The 25,077-nt window shown below is 37.9% G+C and overlaps 1 protein-coding gene across 3 annotated transcripts in view; it reads right to left on the reverse strand.

Moving 5' to 3' along the window:
- The window catches only part of cacna1aa (calcium channel, voltage-dependent, P/Q type, alpha 1A subunit, a), a 116,326-nt gene that overhangs the window by 79,226 nt on the left and 12,023 nt on the right, over positions 1 to 25,077 (reverse strand). For all 3 annotated transcript variants that reach the window (XM_084117455.1, XM_084117454.1, XM_084117453.1), the window contains exons 2-3: positions 18,520 to 18,625; positions 18,182 to 18,321 (exon numbers count right to left, since the gene is read on the reverse strand). In XM_084117455.1, coding sequence (XP_083973581.1) covers positions 18,182 to 18,321; positions 18,520 to 18,625 — 246 coding nt within the window. The remainder of the gene's footprint in view (positions 1 to 18,181; positions 18,322 to 18,519; positions 18,626 to 25,077) is intronic.

A 25,077-nucleotide genomic window follows, 5' to 3' on the forward strand; every position in this document is an offset into this window, starting at 1 on the left:
TAAGAGCTGAGCCTAAGTTCAGTAGCCTAAGTTATAAGAAGTGCGCAAGTAACGTACATAAACGAATTTCGGTAGAGTTGAGGGAGCATTTTCTTTAAAAACATAATAATTCCACCTCGTCTTCAGCGGCTGCCTCAGATTTCGGGAGTAAATAGAGAGAGCTATGTGGATTAATACATCCAGCCACACAACACCTACAACGAGGAGACATTCTCATCAGGTGATTTGACTCGGGATGAAAATAACAGCGTCTCGACAAAATGGCGACAAACACACTCTACAAACGCAACTCGTCTCTTCCTCTTCTCCGTGGGAGCGCAACAAGACCACGCCCCCTTTTTTGTGTATTCCTGTGGGCGGAGGTTAGTCAAAAAACTGTTTTAGTGACGTCATTAAAGAAGGAAGTAGAGGGATGTAGTCCAAATTGTCCGTTCACTGTAGGTGTCTTCTGTTAAATAAAATATCTCGCTTGGCATTGAACTTTGAGCTTTATAATTTTACAGATATTATTTATACTCTAACAACAACAACAACATTACACACTAACTAAAGTTTGAAACATGGAATCATGAAGAACGGGACCTTTAAGGCTTCACCTGGTCAGACATCTACGCTACAGTGTGTGAATGGACTCAAATACGATAAGCAGTGGGCATTAATGGTTTGAGAGAGGATGGCACACACTGCCCGTCCCCCCGTGAATGTCAAAGGTCCATGCGCAGAGTATAGAGATAAATGTGGGTACCACTGCTTTGTATTCATATGACCTTTATTTGTGAAGGAAAGTCACTGGAACCTGATTCTCTTTAGTGATAACATGCAGAGAAGAACAAAGACGCGAATCCAACTGAATCAATACAGCACGGATAATGAAACATATATATGACACAGGAATTTTAATCAACATTCAAACCCACAGATGTAGCAACAAAATATCAGTTTTATCGCCACACGAAGCAGTCGTGACGACAGTTGACAACCTAAACTTGCTTCATTGTGCATGACATTTAGAAAAATGTCCATTGAGATATTTTAACCTGTCTAAAACTGCTTTCATGTGAGTGTAAACTGTTAAAGAAAGCTGCTGCCATCATCTTTGTCTTTAGTAGAATAAACTAAAAGCAACTAAGGGCATAGAAAAAAAAGCAAAGGACATAGATGCAGAGAGGCAGCAATCATGGAGGTTGAAGGAAGACTAGTAATTCAGTTAATATTAATGTAAATTACTGGGGATGGACAGAAAGCCAAATGAGAAAGAAAGGGGGGAGAGAGAGAGAGAGAGAGAGAGAGAGAGAATGAACAGAGCAAAAGGGTAGGCGAAGAAAGAGAGCCAAAGGGGGTTGGAGGAGGAAGAGGGAACAGAGAGAGGGGAGGAGCTGGATGAGAGTGAGAGGAAGATGCTGACTGGCTGATTTATTCCCATCTCTCCTCGTCTATTTATAGAGCTGCAGTCTGAGAGCCACCACTGTCAGCTGTACCTGACTTATTATACAACACTTTCTCTCCCGTTCTCTAACACACTAATGCACTTATTTTTCTATGAGGGTGGGGACTTTTCATTGACTTCTACTGTTTTATAATGAGCTAATGATATTTCTGATTTGTAACCTTAAATCTAACCCTCATGGAAACCCTTATATTTTCCTTAAGAATAAAATAAAAAAATAAAAAAATTCCTTATGGAGACTGTTGGCAGGTAATTTCAGGTTTTACTATTGAGGGACATTTGGTCCACACAATGTGGGGAAATCCTGACTCACAGCTCATACACATTAACATCATGTATACACATTAACAAACATACACATACACAAATAAAATGACCTGCTTGAGTGAACATTTTAAATGACCCTAAAAAAACTGAAACTAAAGTCAAACCATTCATAAAACACAGATTATTTGTCTTGTTGTTTACAATTCAAAACAAAACATAACATAACATAACATAACATAACATAACAAAACAAAACTCTGTTGCAACAAATGTAAACATGTTGGTGCCGTGGCCTACGTGCATGTAAACAAAACAAAACTAAAGACAAAACAAAAACAAGACAAGACAAAACAAAAATCTGTTGTAACACTGTGAACATGTTGGTGCCGTGGCCTACATGCATGTAAACAAAACAAAACAAAATTAAATTAAATATTTAAATAAAATAAAATAAAATAATAAAATCTGTTGCCCTTACTGGAGAACACCACCTAGCTCAAAGCCCCCAGGTATACATAAAAGTGTTTCTTCCACTAAACTGGTGTGCTAAGAGAGGCTTTGCTGTTTTGAGGAGGTTCAGTAAGGTGAACCGTGGGTGTGTGGGCTCCAGTGAAGCCCCCAAAGAATCTGACAGATTGGGCTTATGGGATACAGAGGATAATTCACAGGTGTTTACACTGCACTGACATGGGGCGGCCCACAGGGAGACATGTGCCAATCCATCTCACCACAATCCCAGACACACACTGTGAGTGTGGGAAAATGTGTGTACGGCTAGGTGTGAGAGAAATCGGCAGTGTTTTTTTGTAGCAGTGAACGTTAATGTACCCCTATGAAAAATAAGTATAATTAAAGTTAATTTTATGAAGTATACTTAAGTAATATTCAAGTATATTTGTAAGTATACATTATGTAGTAAGTATACTAATGTCAATATGTACTAGTAGTAAACTTGTAAGTGTACTATTTTAATACCTCTTGGGACTAAATTGGCCCACTTATAGTATATAAAAGTATGTTTAAGTGCACTATAAGTGTAACAGTAGCAAACTTTAAGTGCACAACTAGTTCAGAATTACGTTTCTCATTTGTACTGCAAGTGAACTTATGGGTATACTAGTAGTTTACTATTTTAATACTTGTAGCAACTTTGAAGTGTACTCTCAGTAAACTACTAGTTTAGTAGTTTTATACTGCAAGTTTTCTTTAAGTGAACTTAACATTATACTTATAGTTTACTATTTATATATTATTTTTGCACTTGCAGTAGGCTTATACTACTATGTCCAAATGTTATTTTTTTATACTTGAAAAATACCTTTAACTGTACTTTAATTTTAAAAACATTTTATTAGCTTCATGCATCCTTTTTTATCAACACTTGAATGTTGGTAAGTTTCATAAATAAAGGCAACAAAAAAGATGAGAAAATCACATTTTTGTCAAAGACTTACATGCAAGTTTCATAAGACTATATGAAAAACTATGTAAAAAAAAAAAGTATATTTTTATATACTTAAAAAAGTATCTGGCTACTCGATCAAAAGAGTTAACACAACTGCAAGCCAAGTATACTTTGAATAATTAAACTTTTAAGTATATCTCGATCAAAAGATTGAGTACAAGTACAGGACAAATATACTTGGACTTTTCTCTCAGTATAAGTCAAGTACACTTAAGTGTAATTAAGTATATTTCTGAGAAGTACATAAGTATATTTTTGAGAAGTATATAAAATGTAGACTGAAAGTATACTTTCTTCTTTTTAGTTGAAAAGAAGTATAGTAATAGAACACTTGAATAAACTTATTTTTCGTATAAGGGATTTACAAGATCAGGTTCAGTTCCATGCTTATTTTATTTACTCTATAAGCTATTCCACCAGAAAGCTTGTTACTATATAAACTTGAACATGTTAGTTTATAAGACAGTGTGTAATATGTTTTTTAAAAAAGTTTTTAATAAGCTACTCACTCAAAATAGTAAACACAAGTACAAGCCAAGAATAATTAGAATACTTAATTATACTTTTAAGTATATCTCGATCAACAAGTACAGGCCAAATATACTTAGACTTTTCTGTCAGTACAAGTACAGTACACTTAAGTGGAATTTGAAGTATATTTCTGAGAAGTACATAAAATGTAGACTGAAAGTATACTTTCTTATTTTTAGTTTAAAAGAAGTATACTAATAGCACACTTGAATAAACTTCTTTTTCATAAGGGTAGGTCAGTGCTGCTACTAGTCAAAACACTACCGTTCAGTTACCAAAACTGTATGCATACTGTAGCAGCAGTGAAGTCAAAAACACATTCACGTTCTTTTTGTTTGTTTACACAGAGTCGATGAAGATGACAACTCCCACAACAGACTTCCTCACAATACACCATATCCCCATAGCAACCGGCAATTCCTCATTCAGACAGTTTCTACGGTTACTGGGCCCTTCTCATTCATAACTGTTTCCATGGGAACAAGAGCCATTTCTCATTGATAGAATCTTAGCATCAATGTGCTAACAAGGCAAAAGGAGGGGTCTGATGGATCTAAAAACATACAGCATCTACATACTCTGCAATATGTCCAATACACAGTAAGATATTGTTTTTACAAAATTAAATAGCCATAGCATTTTAAATCTGAAAGTGCACCACCGTATATAAAGTTATTGTCTTTCAAAAGTAAGAGGAGTTGACTGAGTCAATTAAATGAATAGTTTTTCAAATGAGTCATAAGCCGTTTCGTTGTGACGTCAAGATGAAACATGAGTATATTGCCCGCCCACTTATTGCGCGCGCAGACACCAGGGAAAACTTGAACTTCAAACACTGCAGCTGATTCCTGTGGATACTGGATAGCATCATGTCGAGAAGACGCTGTGTTCTACAATGTGACGGTAAAGTCTTTTTTTTTCTCACTGCCCAAGGACGAGCATGTAAAGAATCAGTGGTTAAAATTCATCTTTACCACGATATCACAACAGTATAATCTTAAACTTTTGCTGTGTTCCCTTTATTTTACTGACGACTGCTTCTCAAATCTCGAAATTCAATGTAGGATTCGCAAACCGCTTGCTCTTGAAAGATGGTATTCAAAATACTTAGTTTTGAGTTTTATATTGTGTTGGTCTCCTGCTAACTGGTTAACTAACATTATTACTGTCTTAACTGAAATTCTTCTGCTGATCAGTTGTGGGTAGGGTGACCACCCGCTTTGCGTTGTAACGCACAGCATTTTCACCACTTGTCCCGCACGCTGCATATTGAGAAAATGTCCCGCATTTTCATCAGTCTGTTGGTTTTTAATTATCATATTAAGAAAGCATGCATGCGTTCTTTTGCCTTTTTAAGAAAGCATTTTATTTATTCTTTTTGCGGCGTAGTTTTTCAACTATATTTAACAGCGTCTCGTCAGAAGTACAAATACAACCGCTGTTTTTAAATCCTATCAATGGTTGAAAAGAAAGGAGTAAACAGGGTCACTAGTAGGTTGTGATGGATATCAATCAAAATGTGGAAAAATTCGAAACGGAAACAAATCGTTCCATATGTTCCCTTCCCTGTCAGAAAACAAATGGATAATTCAGTAAATTTTAATTTTAATTTAACAGAATTGATCAACTTGTTGCCTGCTGTGGTTGTTTTAATTCATATCCTTTCTAAAAATATGAAAGTTTTTGGTTTAATATATTCTTAATATATAAGACCGTCAATTAACTAAGTTCATGTTGTTTTATATTTTATTTTTTCATTATTTATTTTGTTGGATTTTAGTTGGACTTGGTCAGAACTGTTTCAAAATTAGTTATCTGCATGATGCCTGCTGCATTTGGGCTCAGTGATGTTGAATTTAAATGACATGTAAAATAAAGACATGTTATGTTACATTGTGATGTAATGGGGCCCTATCTTGCACCCAGCGCAATTGACTTTGTACAGCGACGCATGTCTCATTCCTATTTTGCACCCGCGCACAGCGGACTTTTCCCTCCACAGACGCACGTCGGTTAACTAAGAAATACACTTGCGCTCCCGGGGGCGGTTCAGCGCAAAGAAGAGGCGTGTTCCGGCGCAAACGTTCCCTCATGCTATTTTACAGGTTTAGAAAACAATTCCGCCACTGGCCGAAAAAAACAAAACAGTTTAAAGTCAGTGGCGCGTTGCGCATGTTATTCATATGCTATTTTAAGGGCCATAATCAATGTAGCGTGTGCTCAACGCGCATACACTTTGATTCTCTCATCTACACACAGACGCAGCAGTTATCATTTTTGCAAATCATACATTATTACGATAGATAGATAGATAGATAGATAGATAGATAGATAGATAGATGGATAGATAGTTTATTATAAAAGCATACATCTAGCTTACACATTTACCCAAATTATCATATTCCTGTTTAACCGAAGTTAATTTGGGTGTGTTTCTCCATCCCCAACGTCCCTGACGAGAACGTCCGTCTCCTCGGTTGTGAACCGCTCCTCGCGTGCGCCTGGCAAATCCGCCGTTATAATAGGAATCCGCTATAGAACAAGCGCGCCTGCTCTTAAAGGGAATGTGAGATGTCGCTCTGATTGGTTTATTTCACGTTACGCCCAAACCACACCTATGAATAATGAAGCTACTTCAGACCAACCCATTTTAGATTTACGTCGGGCGCAAGAGTCATTTATCCCGCCGGTATAATAGCAACAGCGCCCAAGACCCACCCACAAAGTCACTTGTGTTTTGCGCTTGATACTTGCGTTTCAGACCGTTAAAATAGGGCCCATGGTCTTTTCTGGAAGGGACTAAAGAACATATTTTTATCAGCTTAAATGCAGAATACAAATGTTTTTATTAAGTTAAATAGACATTATATAACAGTTTCAGGTTATGTTTTAGTGTTGGTAACATGTCCCACATTGTCCCACTCAAACTTAGTAATCATCCCACATTTGGTTTGTTTGATGGTGGTCACCCTAGTTGTGGGCCACTAATACCTTAAACTGTGTCTATTAATGCAGATTGTCTGTCGTTCTCACTACTTTGAGTAAAGATTAAGCATGGAGCAAGATTTGTTTTACCAACTTTTATGTTTCATCAGTCATTCACGCTAGACCTTAGCTAATGTATGCACTGTTATTGATACAGTTTCCACATGTTCACCGCAATAAATTAGGTAATTATACTTGGTAAATAAATAAGTACAAGTAAAATAATCGGTTTGTTGATGGATATGCACTTGTTAATGCTGATGGTGAGGAATTACAGTTGCAACATCTCATAATGTACCTCAAACTGAGTAGTGCATCACTGAGAAATGTCCTGTTCGAGTCGTCCTTGCGATGGAGGTTCGGATTGAATAACTAGTTCTTCCAGCGTTTCATCATTGGACACGCGCTCGCATTGATATGGTAAAAATCAACGTCATTGTTCGTTACTGTCTTTAGTTTATGATGTAGGAAGCCTCAGGACAGCTGACGTTGTTATGGCAATGGGCGTTTTTGTTTTCGACACGCACGCTGTACGCGGTAAACCAATCACAACAGACTGACCTACCTGGCCAATCAGTGCAGAGTAGAAAGGCGGGATTTAGAGAGATTGATTCATCTGATGAGTCGTTTGAGAATCATTGAAAATGTGGTGATTTGCAAATGTATATTATGAGGAAATTAAACAGTTTTTTGACCTTTGATGCATGTAAACCTGTTGTAGGAGACTCTAAAACAACATTAGGAAACTTTAAAATAGCATAATAGGGGCACTTTAACTAAAACATTCTACATGATTTATCATGTGACCATAAAGGAACCCACACAAACATTTCTGAACATTTTAAAACAGATTTACTCAAATGATTCTGAAATTGATTCTCATATGTTCGAATCTCCAGCACCAAAGGATCATTTTAGTTTTCATATTTCTCTGTGCATGTTTTTAAGGAAAGCAAGTCAAAGGTTGTTCTGAAAGAGTTTTGATGTTAGCCAATCCGTTTTGGGAATGGTATGTGAAAGTCATGTTAAGAGTTTTAATATTTAATATTACAGCTTGGTGTGGTGACTTAGGAGTGAGGAATAAGAATAAGTTGCAAAGGATAGTGAGAATGGCAGAAAAAAATAATAGGACGCCAGCGAACACAGATTGCTAAACTGTATTTGCTGGCAATACACAGAAAAATAAGAAGGGTTGTATCTGAATCCACACCCCACTTAACTCTAACGATTCCATCTGGAAGAAAGTATAAGGTCCCAAAATTCCCTAAAAAAGTATATAATAACATTATTTTATACCAGTGGCAGTTAGAATATTAAATGAAGGGACTGGGGAAATTAACTCTTTTTGAGAATAACTTTTACACTCGATATTGTGTATAACTTGTTTTTATGAAAAGCCAAAGGAGAATTTCCCCATAGGTGGACAATAAAGTTGAAACTAACTAACTAACTAAATACATGAGGTCCAAACAAGGTAACACACACACATATTTACATTTATGCATTTAGCAGACACTTTTATCAGAAGCGACTTACACAGTTGACTGAGTAGGGTGAACTTGACACTAATAAATTCCTCGGGTAATAAAAGTACAATCAATGACCCTAACTGAAGGCATATAATTAATATATGTGATAAATTGCATAATAAATAGCATAATTTGTGAATTTAATGTTAAAACAAAAGCATATGTTACACCTAAATGTGAGGTTTAATTTGAGAAAATTTATACTATATTATATATTACCAATAGTAATGTGAAATGAATTGTAATTATATATCTAATTATATATATATTAGATATAATTAGAATTCATTTCACACTATTGGATGCAACCTCAATCAAATATTTCATAAGAAAATTATTCATATTTTTGGAACAGCTAATCCATTGGTGTACAGGAAGGTCTTATTGCAATGTTTTGGCTATTTTCATCATTTAACCATGACCACTGTGTGCATAAATGATGTTTTTGTGCACTCTCTGCTTCATGTTGCAGCTGTTTTACATCAGATTTCAATGTGTTGTTCAGTGTATTTCTATCGGAAAATAAAGAGAAAAAGGGAAAAAGAGAAAGGGCTATTAATGTGTGTTATATCAAAGGACCAGAGCTGAGGTGTTGAGAGGGGACATATCATTTCATCTTCAAAGTGCTCCTCAACTGAAAGACACATCCGCCATTTACCTTCCACAGCAAAGAGAGAACAGCTGTGAGCAGAGAGAAAATATCAGCATGTGAGTGTGTGAGGAAAGAGAAAGTTCTTGTGTCTCAAGGTTTTGCTGGATGATTGATCATCTGCAGTAGTGAAAAACAGGTTACTGCAGCAGCTCCTGCATAGACTGCTTCCATTGGCTTGCTCTGCTTCTCCTCTCTCTTAGTCTCTCTCTCTCACACACACATACAAGCCACTGCTTGTTTCCAACCTACTGCTTCTCCGGTTGCATCTTTCCCTTTCTCTTCTCTTTCTCCTCTCTCAAACATGGAAAGACAAACCCAAGATCACGCTGAAATTCATTCCACCAGCCACAGCTTCTCTTACCCGGTTCCCTTTTCTCCTTCACCCTTGCTTATGTATTTATTTGTCCATCTTATTAGATTTTGAATTCTGAAAATATGCACATACATCTGTTAAACTGGACAATTGCTCAGCCTACTTCAAACATTCACTGTGCACATGATGAAGCCTAAGAATAGAGTGAGTAGAGAGAAAATGGCTGCAGCAAACAGGGCTATAGCTCTCCTCCCTACTGCAGCCAACACACCCTCTGACCCATTTACACACAGACACACACACACACACAGTCTCTGAAAGATCAAACAGGAGAATCTCGTATTTACCAATTAGGTACGTACACATATAAACACAAATACATACTTGTGTTCCAAATAATATCAGTGTGTTTAAAAAAGTGTGCAAAGCTCAAAATCCTTATAACTTATTTCAATACACGCAAATTAATTGAGAACACTGCACATTTTATTAGAAATCAAAACGTATCAAAAGAATACGTGTAAAAAAACAATAATTTTTTTTTGGATCAAATTTATTATTACTTTATAGAAAGTGAAGAAAAAGGAATCAAAAAATAGCCGTGTCTGCATTTTGCTTTACAAAGTCAAACATTTACTTGTATAACCACGGTTTCTGAGAACTGCTTCACATCTGTGTTGCATGGAGTCGACCAACTTCTGGCACCTGTGAACATTAAGGTCCGGCGATTGGGCTGGCCACTCCATAACGTTAATCTTGTTGGTCTGGAACCAAGATGCTGCTCGCTTACTGGTGTGTTAGGGGTCGTTGTCTTGTTGAAACACCCATTTCAAGGGCATTTCCTCTTCAGCATAAGGCAACATGACCTCTTTAAGTATTTTGATGTACTCAAACTGATCCATGATCTGTTGTATGTGATAAATAGGCCCAACACCATAGTATGAGAAACATCCCCATATCATGATGCTTGTGCCAGTACTTACAGGTAACTTTAGATCTTCTTTGATCACCCTGGAGCTGATCATTGGCTGAGTCTTTGTCATTTTGGCTATTCTTCGATCCATTCGAATGGTAGGTTATGTTTCTATGTCTTTCTGGTTTTGGTTGCTATTTTAAAGCATTTGACATCATTTTAGCTGAACAGCCTATCATTTTCTGCACTTCTTTATATATTTTACCCTCTCCAATCAACTTTTTAATCAAAGTGTGCTGTTCTTCATAAAAATGTCTGGAACGGCCCATTTTACTCCGATTTTCAGAGAGAAATGCATTATAACCACCATGTACAGTACAGTACTGCCTTTGTCCTTAAATAAGGACCACTTGTTTGACAACAGTTTTTATTTTGAATATTTATATTCGGTCTGCAAACTTCTCTTTGCTATATCATCAGATATGCAAATAATAATTAATAAAAATTGACAATTAACAATAATAATAAAAAAACATAATAATAGCATTTTATAATAAATTAGCATTTCATTTTTATATATTTTAAGATTTTAGTTGACAATGTGCTAATAAGACTCTAATAAAGACGCCCTGTCTTTAGGTTGCAAATCTATCCTGTTACCATCATATTTTCCCTTTTAAAATAATTATGACACTTACTATACATATTTTCACTTAATATTTTATTTTGTTAGGTTTTACATAATTGGACGAGATTAATATGCCAAAAATACAACAATGACATTGTACAGTAAAATTTTGTCATTCAAAAGTAGAAATTTGCAAAAATATCAGCTTTAAATTATCTATGAAGCAGGCTAAAAATGTCAATCCTGTTAGAATCAACCCTGTTTTCTCATAATTATATGCCCTTGTTAATGTTATATTAACTTATTCAAATTTACCTCAAGTAGCTATTCATCACATTTATTTGTCTAACAAAACGTTTAAAATCGTACAAAAGTTTACTGAAAAAGGCACCAGGTTCTTAGAATAACACAACCGCACGAAAACTCCGCACTTCTACCCCTCTTCAGTACAACTCAGAATATGACAGAGCTGAGAATCAGTTCACTGCTGATGTGACGGAGCACGTCACATGATAAATGATTTCGCCACACATCTACCTCCTGCACAGTTTTCAATTTTCACAACACCCGCCATGCGTTAAACTACCAATAACAACGTATGATGATATCCAGCAGTTCTGTGTTAGTAATCATGCTAACTGAGCTACAATGGTTGATCAATCAAGCTTGTGGATTGTAGGTCAAGTGGCAATATCTGCCTGAGCCAACCTTTTAGCACCTCTCCTTTCAGTTCCTAGTTCTCTAAATTACAAACTAAATTGGATATGTGAGCGAATTTGATGTACGCAGAGAGGGATAGAAAGGCTAGAACATATGCTGGAGAAGTAATGTACTGCAAGATGATAGGCAGTGCAGACATTATAACAATATAGATTCAATTTCACAGTATTTTTTTCAGAAACATACAATGACATTCAAGGGTTTCAGGAAAGACATTAAATTGACATTGACATGTTCTTTTGTACTTTCTATTTCTTTAATTTCAGTATTTATAAATGTTTCTTGAGCACCAAATCAGCATATTATAATTGATCATGTGACACTGAAGACTGGAGTAATGAAAATTCAGCTTTGCCATCACAGGTTGAAATTACATTTTTAAATATATTAAAATAGAAAAGAGTTATTTCAAATGGAAATAATATTTTACAACATTACTCTTTTTACTCGGGTAATACAATGTTTCATCGGAAAAAAAAGCAGCCTTTTTGAGCATAATTTACATCTTTAAAAAAAATCATTAAAGAACCTTACCTGGCCTAAACTTTTTGAACAATTATCATTATCATCAGATGCAGATCAGGAACATAGAAGAAAAAACAATTAATTAGCAAACCGTTTTTAGAACATATTTTTGTTTGGGAAAAATTTAACTGGTGCACATGTTCTATTCTAGAATCTGAGCCTAAGTATTGGTATCCACCATTCTGATTATCTTAAAAGTGCAACATCAACTTAAACGTAAAAGCCTGTTCATGCCAAATTCAGGGCTACTAAACAATAAGTAAATAAATTTTCACATAGTTTTCACACAGACCAGTCCATTACTGAATTTTCGTTATTCGCTTGAAATGTTTTGGATACCTGAATTAATGCCCTATTAAAATAATCATAAAAACATCTGGCCATTTAAAAAATAAAGGAGTTCCCTTTCAAGGGAACTCGAGTATGTCAAGACGCTGTGGGAACGCCCCTGCGTGATTGAGTCATGAAGCACGTGTAGAATCAGTCCAATGGTGTGACGAGACGTCATAGGCGGGTGATGTCAGACCAGGAAACTATAAAGCATACCCAGAAACAGACCACGCTAGCTTCTGTGTCTTCAGCAAGCGCTCTCTGTGATACGGTCTCTGTCTATTTGGTGTTGTTTTGTCATTGCACAATCACTATATATATATATATATATATATATATATATATATATATATATATATATATATATATATATATATATATCACGGCGAACAAGCAGCAATTCAAGCAGTGTGCTGTCCCTTGCCCTCGTTTCCTTATGGGTGGGGACACACACAAACTGTGTGTAGCTTGTTCAGGAGTGGAGCATGCCCAGTCAGTTCTCGAGGGGGCTGACTGTGAGCATTGCGATAAGCTGTCCGTGAGGACGCTCCGCTCCCGCCGGGCGTTCTTTGAGGAGGACGGTTCGGTTCACGTTCCCCAGGGTGCGGGTCCTGCTGCTGCTGAGGCACAGCGGCGACGTACATCTTGGGGTTCGCAAATGGATCTGACAGAGGGGTTTGAGACAGGCCCAGCCCTATCTCTGCCTTCACCTGCCAGATTCAGTGCCTTGTCTCAGGGAAAAGCACACGCTGCGGTTTCTTCTCCCCGATGTGAGGTACCAGCGCTACAATTATCCAGTTCTGAGGATCTGGATGTTGTAAGCATTGATGCAGGGGATTTTGAGGATTCGCCACCTCATACCCCTGCTTATGAGGAGCTTATAGAGGTTGTGACTCGTGCTGTCGCTAAATTAAATAGAGTGGCCAGCCGAGAAACAGGAAGTTCAAAAGAAAAAAAGTTTACTAGATGAAAGATTTCTACCATCTAGATCACAGCCTCCTCGGCGGTAACTGCTGTTTTTTCCCAACCTCCACACTGAGGTGTCGAGGTCTTGGAGAAAGCCAGTGTCATATCATGTGTTTAACCCACAAACACCAACTATAGCAATATTATGGGATTAAAACAACATGGTTATGTGACAATGCCTCGGGCTGAAGAGATACTTGCGAGCTGTCTCTCTCCTGAGTCAGCATCGTCACTAAAAGCCCCGACGTTACCCACCAAGCCATTAAAAGCCACTTCAGCACTGGTGGGTACAGCGTATTTGGCAGCAGGTCAGGCTGCAGCTTGCTCACATACTATGTCCAGTTTGCAAGCATATCAGGCTGACCTGCTAAGGGGCATGGATGAGAGTGAGGAAGTCAACGCTGGCGCAATTCGAGAATTGCGTTGCGCAACAGATTTGTCTCTTCGGGCCACCAAGGAGACAGCCAAATCAGTAGGCCGGTCTATGGCAGCCCTGGTGGCCACGGAGAGGCATCTTTGGTTAAATCTGGAGAATTAGAATTGGAGACTTGCAAGCCTTGTGGGTTGTTCCTTCGTGTCTGGAATTTGCACCTGGTATGGTGAAAGCCTTCCTTCACCCTAGACCGGGTTATGTTCCTAAGGTCCCAACTAATGTTGCAGGCCCCATTATGCTACAGGCCTTCTGCCCTCCACCATTCTTATCATCAGATCAGGAAAAATTTGCTATGCCCTGTTCGGGCTTTGGATGCCTATGTCCACAGAGCTGCCCTGTGGCGAAGGTCGGATCAATTATTTGTCTGTTTCGGGTCACCTAGGAAAGGGTACCCAGCATCTAAGCAAAGAATGAGCAAGTGGGTGGTTGAGGCTATCTCACTTGCTTATGAAGCGGCGGGTCAGCCTTCACCTATGGCTGTCCGGGCCCATTCTACCAGAAGTATGGCTGCCTCAAAGGCTTTACTGTAGTGTGTCTCCCTTCATGACATTTGTGATGCGGCAGGCTGGTCCTCACCGCACACATTTGTGAGATTTTATAACTTGGATCTAGGCCCCACTCCAGGGTCTAGAGTGCTTGTTTCTTGGTGTGTGCTACGACTTCACACAGACAGGCATTGGTTATTATGGCGTTGTGGATATAGTGTTCCCACAGCGTCTCGACGCAGCTCGAGTTCCCTTGAAAGGGAACGTCTCAGGTTACGTATGTAACCCTGGTTCCCTGAAGAGGGAACGAGACACTGCGTCGCCCTGCCATACTTCCTGCATGCTTGTGAATGCCTTGCTTCAGCCTATCAGAAGCTAGCACGGTCTGTTTTGGATTGGACTGGGTATGCGTTTCCTGGATTCTATGCAAGAATTATGGTAACTTTTCATTAAGACAACTAAGGAGAATTTAAGAGCTTTATAGCCTTTATATATATATAGGATGAAGGATGAAGGATGAAGCTATGACTTTTTCTTCTGTGTGGATATGTTCCTTTCTAATAAACTTTAATTGAAGTTAAATATTAAATAAAGAGCCAGCAATATAATGCAATATTAAAGTTGTTAAACACATTTGCAGTATTTTCAAAAATATCTATTATTATTTGGTTCTGTCATTTATTTATTCATTGATTAATTAATTTATTCAAATTTAAAGGCCTTAACCCCAGTAAAACTTCAGGCTAAGTCCATTACCACCCCTGTCTCACAAGGTGTTCCCCAGGGTTCAGTTCTTGGGCCTTTACTCTTCATCATCTATCATCTCTTCATCATGTTTTTATTCATCTCTCTCCTTCCTCCCTCACATTTCCTTCTCTTACCAAATCTGCTAAATATCAATGATTCTGAGATCCTAGTCTATGCTTTAATTACCTTTCGGCTAGACTACTGCAATTCTCTCTTCTATGACCCAACACAACAATATATAAGCTCCAATATATTCAGAACTCTGCAGCCAGGGTCCTCACATATGCCAAGAAATCTTCCCACATTACTCCTTTTTTAAACAGACTACATTGACTATTAAAAACAATTTAAAGTAAACTCCTTACAGTAGACAAATGTGCAAAATTTTTTGCTGTTTCTGGAAATCTTTTTGCTTTTACCTCATAACTAGTGAAAATGCATTTATGCTTTTAATGTGTTGAAGCCTGGAATATTTATACTCATTGTGTGCTTACTCACTCTGTGTTGGAGATTTGATTATTATGTTAATTTTTTAAATACGAATTAGTCCTGTAGTAGAAAACGTTGTGGCACCAACATAGGCTACCATGAAGGGGGCCCTTGGGTTTGCTACAGCCCCAGGGCCCTATGTGTTTTTTTTATCCAGGCTTGGATGAGAATACAACTTATTATAATAAATCAAATATGTGTTTTGTGCATTACATTGTTCTGTTCATTATATTGTTCATGTTTTTAAATAAGTATACTGCAAGCTTGACATGCCATTATAAGGCAAAAGCAAATCTAAGTGTGTAACCATCAGATTTTCAAGTTATACTCTTCCTTCCTCCTTTGCAAAAATCATGATTGTCTACAGCCCTGTGCTGTCCAATCATTCTTCCTTCTGTATGGTTCTCTTTTTTCTGTCAAACTCTCTCTCTCTCTCTCTCTCTCTCTCTCTGGTGACATTTGTAGTGTGTCCTCACCGCTTGTATCCACAGTGCTGCTCTGATCTTAGCTCACCATGAGCTCATTAGGTCAGGAGAACAACATCACTCACCGTGCGGTTACACCTCACATACACACTCACGTCAACACGAACACATGCAGAATTCACGTAAAATAAACCAAATTCACAAAAGCATTCCCCCATAAACCTTTTTAAAAATAGAACATAACAGTATAGGCAATATTTCAAATGGCTTATTTGTATATTTAAAATACCAACACAGACATTTAAAAAAGTTTGCTGGGTAAATTCACTAAACAGTGGCACCACTTTTGCACCTGTGTTTTATTCACTAGCCACCCTTAATCCAGTTTAACCAGGCATTATCTAAGCTTTCCTGTAGTTCAAACATAAATGTAAATGTAAAATCTGCATCAGGTGTATTAAAATTAAGTCTTTGTCCTTCTTTTCAGCACAAACACACCTTTTTCTATTCTAAATAGGATCATTATAGAGTGCCTAACACTGCGTCCTAACTACACGCCACGTGATGCTGCAACGCGCGATAAAAGGTATCTTCTCCAATTTAATCAGAGTTTTTGTCCTAAACAGCCGCGGCGGCGACACGCGACGATTCTATTTTAGAAACGCTTTCTATTTTTCTGCGACGTCGCGCTGGAACAACAAACACAAAGGGCCTTATTTTAACGATCTGAAACGCGTTTTAAAGTATCAAACGCGAAACGCAAGTAACTTTGTGGCCGGATCTCGGGCGCTGTTGCTATTATACCGGCGGGATAAATTACTCTTGCGCCCAACGCATATCTAAAATGGGTTGGTCTAAAGTAGCTACATTACATTACTCATAGGTGTGGTTTGGGCATAACGTGTCCAAATCCATGGCGGATTGCTATTATAACGGCGGATTTGCCAGGCGCACGCCAGGAGCGGTTCACAGCCGAGGAGATCGACGTTCTCGTCAGGGCCGTAAAAGACAGAGAAGTGACAATGTATGGGGATGGGAGAAACCCACACAAATAAGCTTCGGTTAAACAGACATATTATAATTTTGGTAAATGTGTAAGCTAGATTTATGCCTATTTTTCACATCTTCATGGACACCACAAAGATTTCCCTCATGTGGAATATTTTTCCTTGTAATTATGTATGGTTTACAAAAATGGCAACTGCTGCGTCTGTACATGATACATGCGTCGTTGTACAAAGTCAATTGCGCTGGGTGCAAGATAGGGCCCAAAGTGTGGCAATATGATAATTTCAGGTACTGTTTATGTGCTGTATTTAATTTTGAAAGCATGCAATGTGACTTTGAATATCATTTAGTGCTCCCAGCTTTGTAGCTGTAAAAGCAACAATGGATAATTCATCTCAGATCTTGAAATTAAACAAATGGAAACAAGAACGTTCAAACTGTGAACAAACAAGTGTATTCTTTGACAAAGATTGTTTTAGTAACTCAGTAGCCTATGTATTTTAAATGTTTAAATGGTGTAATATTTGTGAATTTGATTATGTAGCCTACTTATCCATTTTCTTGCGAGTGCCATCAAGATTACTCTCTGGTACTGTGCACTTGCCGCGAGACTCCGCCCACACGCTGTTCTGATTGGCTGTGGGTTTTGATTGATTTTGCCGTATCTCGCAGTCGCTTTGTGTCTAGTGTGGACAGACAAATTATTTGTCGTTGGAATCTTATCACATCGCGTCTGGTTAGGACATGGTGTAAGTCAGTGCTATCTGCCTGGTGCAATTATTGCTATTACTGCTCATAAAAAGCATGTGGCAGGGACAGCAAAAGTACTTCACAGTAAAACAGTAACAACAATAGACCCTTTTCACAGACTGTGATGATGCATTTCCACTGTTATCAACATCGCAAATGTAGTAAAGTTTTTATTTTATTTTATTATTATTATTATGCTATACTCTGTGCTATATTACCTTGGCATTAAAGTACAAAACACAATCCCTGGAAATGTGGAAAGGGTCCATACCAACATTTCTGCATTTCTGCAGTATCAGTACCAACACAATGCTTTCAAATACGGTCATATTTGACAGATGACCTCCGAATATCGATACATAATTTATTTCTTAAAAAAATGAGTGTGCTTAATAGCCTACAGGTTTTTGCTGTGACATCAAAATTGGTGTAGAGATTTTAGAAATTTCCCTTAGTATTGGATTTGCATAATTCCTAGTGAACCGGGTGCTAAAACTATGCAGTGTGACAAACAACTGTATCAGTGGGTGCAATTTATTGTAAGTGAATGCAGAAGTGTTTGTTCTGACTTACCCAGTAAGCACAACTACAAAGTCCATGACATTCCAGCCATTACGTAGGTAAGAGCCCTTGTGGAAGGCAAAGCCCAGGGCCAAGATCTTAATGCCTGACTCGAAACAGAAAATGCCGATGAAGTAAGGTTCTGTATCCTCCTGTGAGAGAGAAGACAAAGGGATGGACAAAGAGAAATAAGAATGTGTAAACATGAATCCACCACTGGATTTCTTCAAAAAGAATGATTTCAGAGACCAATTAGTTATTAGGTATTGTGTTTTCTGTTGAGTTATGTAGATTCTGGTATTACAGTATACTGAAACAAAGAAACACTGATAAACACAACTGCAACTCACCAAGCGCTCTGACATAGGGGTCTTGTCCCCATCTGGAAGGTGTTGTTCCAGAGCTAGGACAATGCAGTTAGCGATGATGGTAGCCAGGATCATGTACTCAAATGGAGTGAGAATCACAGGTCAAGGAAAACTTTTAAAACAACATGAATGCTACAGCAGTTAAATACCCCTTTCAGAATATGTGGGTTTGTACAAATTACTTTTAGTTTATGAATGATATAGACATAAGACAAAATATAAATATTTATAATATATGCATATTTATAATTTCATATTTAAAACTTTAACATTACATTAAATAACAATATTTAAAATTAATATAATAAGATATAATAACAATATAAAAGGAAGCAACACACAATATAACTATAATATATACAAATTGGAAAAGGATCATTCTTGTAATTTTTTGTTTTTATAATTTTGTATTGTGGAATAAGCTATGTAATTTTTTTTTGAGGTTTCTTGAGAGCAGCACTAAATTAAAAAAAAAGTTTTATGATCTTTTTTTCAAGATTTAATCCCTTTATTTTTCAAAAATGCTAAACATCTTACAGACACTTCAACGGGCATGTAAACTTATGAGCCAAAGACTCTCTGAACATCAGTGAAGAATCAATACATCTGATTCTGAGAGGGCAGACATTCAAACAGTCGCCCTAACTGGATTACTTAGCAAAATCACATTAAGCCCCTTGTGCTAAATACAGGTCAAGTCAAATACAGCAGTGATTTTGCTGAGTTCAACTGAGAATCAAGTCCCACCTCACTTTGAAACTACTTCAAATAGTAAATGTAGCATCATGCATGGGCCAAACAACATCTCACATCATCTCCTTGTGCGGCTGGCTGAGCCTGTGGCAAATAAGCTGGTATTCATGCTGAAGTAACACGCGCAGTGGATGAGTATGAGTCAGGCAGATTCTGTATGCTTTAAATGACCTCATCACTCGCCGCTCGTATTTACTGCAGGCCAATTTGTGTATGTGTGCATGCGTGTTGAGAGTCAGTATGAGCTTAGAAGGTTAGAGCCGCCTTTGTGATTCAAAGTGACATGCCTCTTTGGCTCACTAAACACAAGAACTTAAGAGTGGGTAGGATACAACTAGCAGGACTGTCACACACACAAGCTGTTTCAAAACCTAGTGAGCTGCCATTTAAAGCCATTCCAAGTCGACAAATTATTTATTCTCTATTGCGACATACATCTGTGTGAAACGGATTATCAAAAATGAAAAAAAATAAGAAAAAAAATACAGGTTTTCTATCCACTGGTTGTTCATTGGATGGAGGCTGATCTAATTGTGAGTTTGCCGTTGTTTGTGCTAAACATATGCACTGATGATTCATTTACAATAAGATCAATACCATGCATTTAGAGAATAAATAGAGTGAATTTTAATTCATCATAGACTCACTCCCAATGCAAAGGCTGCTCCACTCGTTTTGGGCTAATTCTAAGGCAGAATAGAATGCATCCTTCATGACAACATAACATAATCCCAGAAGGGTTTACTATGAGCTCAGTGCAAAAATAATTCCAGAGAGAAATATCAATAAAAATGATAATTCAATACCAAAAACTACCGAATTAAAAACTGACTATTTTTATTTGCGAGTTGTGTTTGTTGTTTTTATGCTTATATGCTATCATGGCAAATTCCATAAAGGTGACTTGCTTTGTATCTTATACAGTAGGCTGACTTTTAGCAAAGCAACAAGCTAATGGCACATTAAAGGGATATTTCACCACCAGTAACTAGTTACATGTAACAAAATAAATGTAACTGTAATCCGTTACAGTTCCTAAGAAAACAAACGTGTAATTAAATGAGTTGCTTATGAAAATGTTAACAATTACAAAAGGGGTTACATCTGAATAATTTCTGTAAAAGCTAGGATATGTTAAATAATATTAATTTGTTGCTTTGCCTGTTTTTGATGTGCACGATGCCTCCTGGCATTTAAAGTCTGTTTAGTAAAGTAATGCTATTCTGATGCTTTTGATTGGCTCTTTTGTGTGAATTTGTAGCGCACCACGTCTGCCGGTTATATCAATCCACATTGCTGCTGAAAGCTTTAGGCTACAACCTGTCTGAGAGTTGCCACCATGGCAAATGATAAAAATGCATTCCAGTGCTGGAAATGCAAAGACCGTTTCATCAAGAAATCTGTATTTAACCTCAGAACAATCTCAAAAGTAAAAAGAGGTGCTAAAGTCTGATTTTGTGGTGGCTGATTCAAGTGATGAAGGTTTTGAAAGTCCAACAGTAATCAGTGTTGAGTACTACTGTAAGGTTAACCCTGCCTGGTTTAAATGTTTGAAAATGATTAACAGTTGAAAACAGTCATTAGAAATTTAGAAAAGTAATCAGATGTAATCAGTTACATTACTTCAATAAAGTAATTGAAATAGTTACACTACTTAATACATTTTAAATACGGTAAATTGTAATCTTTAACTTAATACACTTCCAAAGTAACCTTCCCAACACTGTTCACCACTGGCCAAATGGACTTTCAATAAAACTTGGCTGCCAATGCAGTTGAAATCATTGCTACCTGACTGAAAAAAGACTGTTGTCTTCAAATAGGTAGGAAAACTACCGTCCAAGGCCACTCCAACCAGTCTGCTATGGATACGCTTACCAGAGTCAAAAAATGCCTTGCTTAAATTTTATACTTATATATAACTTTAGTTATAGTGGTGTAGACTTGTATCCGGGTGCAAGAATTCAAAGAGCGTTAAATATGGAGAGTACACCGAGATGGAAAAAGCTCTTTGTTTATAGTGAACATTTCCAACTGGATTACCAAAAACACAAGTGTTTTGGGCCAAACTGAGGAGAGAAACTGAAAGAAACTGCCATTACGTCAGTTCCGATGGAAAAAGCTGTCGCTTACTGGTATGAAAGCTGTTGTCATAGTGTTCCATTTTTACCATAATGCTGTTTAAAGAGTAAACAAAGTATGATACAATTTTCAGTGATAAAACAAACTATCTTTTTGTTAATAACCCTCTATAGATTCGACTGTCCATGGGCGGGGATGTAAAAATGCGGAAGTATCTACAGTTAGCATAATTTCTTTGAATGTTAATTCATTTTAATTGTACCTTCAATTGAATTCTACATCCTGTTTGCTACCTCAATTCAAATTCAGGAATTTAAAAGACATTCTCAATTCATCTTTGAATGACACACGACACTTATTACAGCCCATATCACAGTAGCCTGGTGACCTCCACAGACAAAAATCACCATCAGAATGAACAGGTTGTAGTGTGTAAAAAAGCATGAGGCGTTACTGAAAAAAAGAGGGAATGATTCATTTCAGTGTGGAATAAGCTGAAATATCTGTCGAAGCAGAGAGAGAAGGAGAGATCTGGCAGGCTTTCACAGGATCTGTACAGTAAAGACTCCAGCTCCTGTAATACCCGGCAGCCCGTCCAGCATTACAACACATTAACAAACTCTGTGCCTTTTAATAAGCCTGCCTGGCCTCTGCTCCGAGTGTGTGTGCATGTTCTTCCACATGCATGCATAATGATATCAGTGTTGTTGTGTGTGATCATTCTAGTGTCTACTTTAAATACTACTGTTTGTGTGTGGAAGTGTGTGCGTTCACACACCCATCGGGATGGTGTGATGAAAGGGAAAGTGACGCACTCTTCCTCTCTAGTAGGGTGGATGAATGGACATCCTGTTCCTGCTCTAGAGGCCAGTGTTTGTGATATGGCCGCAGAGTGTGATGTGGCCGCAGCGTGCGTTTTGATGCTTTGAAGAACCTTCTTGCTCACTCTCCTTCATTGTGAAAAAGGCGCCCATTTAAAGATAGGATGAATAGGAGACAATGCTATGATGTGCCCCGCCAGAAAACTGTTATGAATTATGAACCCACCTTCCTCCCTCTGCACAAAACTATATATAGCAATGCCATTGAGATAAAAGAAAGTGGTAGACAAAGGAAGGGAGAAACTGTCCTTTCTGTGTCTGTGTGAGTGTGAGTGTGTTTAAAGTAGCCTCAGCGGCGCTGGCCTTGTGAATGCTATCTGGACTCTCTGAGAGGTCATTCCTGTTAAGAATGAGGTTACACAGCTGGTACAGGAGGTCATGACTAAAAATCACATAATGCAGAAGTCTTAACGTGGTAGGTCATTCTGCTGCCTCTTAAGATACCTACTTTTCACCAAATTCTAAGACATCAGTGCATGTATCTGTTGTGGAAAATGCAACTCCAAAATAAACTGTGTAGAGCTCAGTGGAAAAAAAAGATACTTCCATGACCGCTTAAAAGTTTAGGTTCAGATTTAGTTGTTGTTGAAGAAAATTCATTTTATTTAGCAAGGAAGCATTAAAATGTATTACTGTATGAAACAAAAGTAACAGTAAATACATTTATAATGTTACAAAAGTCAAATATCAAATGTCAAATAAATGTTGATCTTTTAAACTTTTTCTATTTATCAAAGAATCCTGAAAAAAAAATCATATAGCATAGTTTCCACTAAAATATCAAGCAGCGCAACTGTTTTCAATATTGATAATAATAAGAAATGTTTCTTGAGCAGCAAATCAGCGTATTAGAATAATTTCTGAAGGATCAGGTGACACTGAAGACTGGAGTAATGATGCTGAAAATGTATGTGTGAGTGTGTCAAGTGCCCTTCAAAAGTCTTGCACTCATCTTTTCCCTCTGAATCTGTTCTTCTCACACTCTCCCAGCGCCCTATGCATTTCGTCAATCTCTCATTCACCATCCCTCAATCTTGTGTGCATTGTCCCCTCAGTCGGCTGCTCCCTCGCTCTACCTCTACCACTGAACCTGTGAATTCATCATCTCCCTCCATCAGCCAATCTTCATTCAGCCGAGTGCAGTCTGCACAGTCAGCACGGCCGTCTGACACACAGTTCACAGAGAGATGGATGGAGAGAGATGGAGAGACAAGTTGAGACCAGAAGACTGAGTGAAGGAAAAGAATATAATCTGCAATGGGACCAAAAGACAGACAGATGCAGATGAAGGTGGAGGACAGACACAGGGAGGCATTAAAGAAGAGAGACACATATTTTAAGATATGAACCGTTTTAAAAGTGTTGCTAGAGTGAAGTTTCAAAAGAGACTTCTCTCTGGTGACATATACCAGAATTCTCCAATCATTTAGTCCTCGTAAACCTCACCAATTTCTCATGTTTGACCTTAAGCTCACATTCAGAACTGTCTCCATCCAGTCAAGCTGATTGATAGAACCACGTTTTTAAAAGTGCTATACGAAACATCTAATTATGCTAAAGTATACAATGACCACAATTACAATCTAACTTAAGCTGATGTAAACAAGTTAGATTAGCAGTCATATGGCAACTTCATTTAAAGTTTTCAACAAGACAGGTTTTATACATGGGAGCAAGTAAGGTACATTATCCACACATTCTCTCACAAAGCTAATCGAGATAAAATTGTCACGATCACTTATCACCTTTGCACTTCATTTCCCAGAATCCTTTCTGCTTCCCACCTGCACACACTCCACTATCACCCACACCTGCCATCGATTACCCTCATCAGCCACACACCATAAAAGCCTGCACCACACTCTTCATGATGGTCTGGTCTATGATTAGGACTATTATACTTACACCTCTATGACTCTCTCCACATCGTCATCGCCTTCTCCTTCTCCTTGGATTCCCTCAAGTCTAGCCTGGAAATCCAGACCTAAATCTAAAAGATTAATGGTCTGGCGTTGACTAATGAAAATCGCCCAGCTCGAGGGGCGGCACCAAGCGTGCATTTGAAAATCTCGCTGCACGTAATTGGATAACACTACGACCAATCACAACAATAAACCCCAGCTATCAGCGGAGCTAACCTTATTAGACATTCTCTGATTTATACTCTTACCGTATCCGGTCGGCAAAACAGCAAAAACGTCCTTCTTGCAAAGGAACGATTCGAGCGGCATCTTCTGTTCCTGTTTTAGATAAAAAGCCAAGTCTAACTCGTTCATTGTAGTGGCTAAAGCTGTTTGAAACAACTGGTATTCATCCATAGCCATCTTGCAATGTCTACTAATGACTTTGACGTCACAGCGCTGTCGTTATCTGTTTAGCTCGCCTCTGGCCCGCCTATATCAGATAACCTGATGTGATTGGTGCAGCTCAGATCGAGGGGCATATTTAAAGGGACACTTTACCTCTGGAAAGATGAATGTATATTTAAAATAGGTCATTTATGTAGAAGAAATGTGAAATTATTTTTGAATTTGGAGCTTTCTTGACTAAGAAAAGCCAGAAAATGTATTTTTGACTTATGTGGATGAAAGACAACAACTCCCAGAATGCACTTGCTTCGCTGCCCTAGGAGGCCACTCCCAAGCCACGCCTACTGGTAAGAGAGGGCAGTTGACAACAACAAAGCTAAGCTACTAGCGAGTCTCCGTGATGAGTTTGCCCTGGATTTCGAGATCGCTCAAAATGTCCGGGATTCGGCTTTTGCGTTCTACAGTCGCCATTCATCATGTTTCAGTGGTGAGCAGGACAAGGCTGAGGGGCGCGG

The sequence above is a fragment of the Abramis brama genome (genome assembly GCF_963993115.1).
Source record: "Abramis brama genome assembly, chromosome: 1".
In the NCBI taxonomy this organism is placed as follows: Eukaryota; Metazoa; Chordata; class Actinopteri; order Cypriniformes; family Leuciscidae; genus Abramis; species Abramis brama.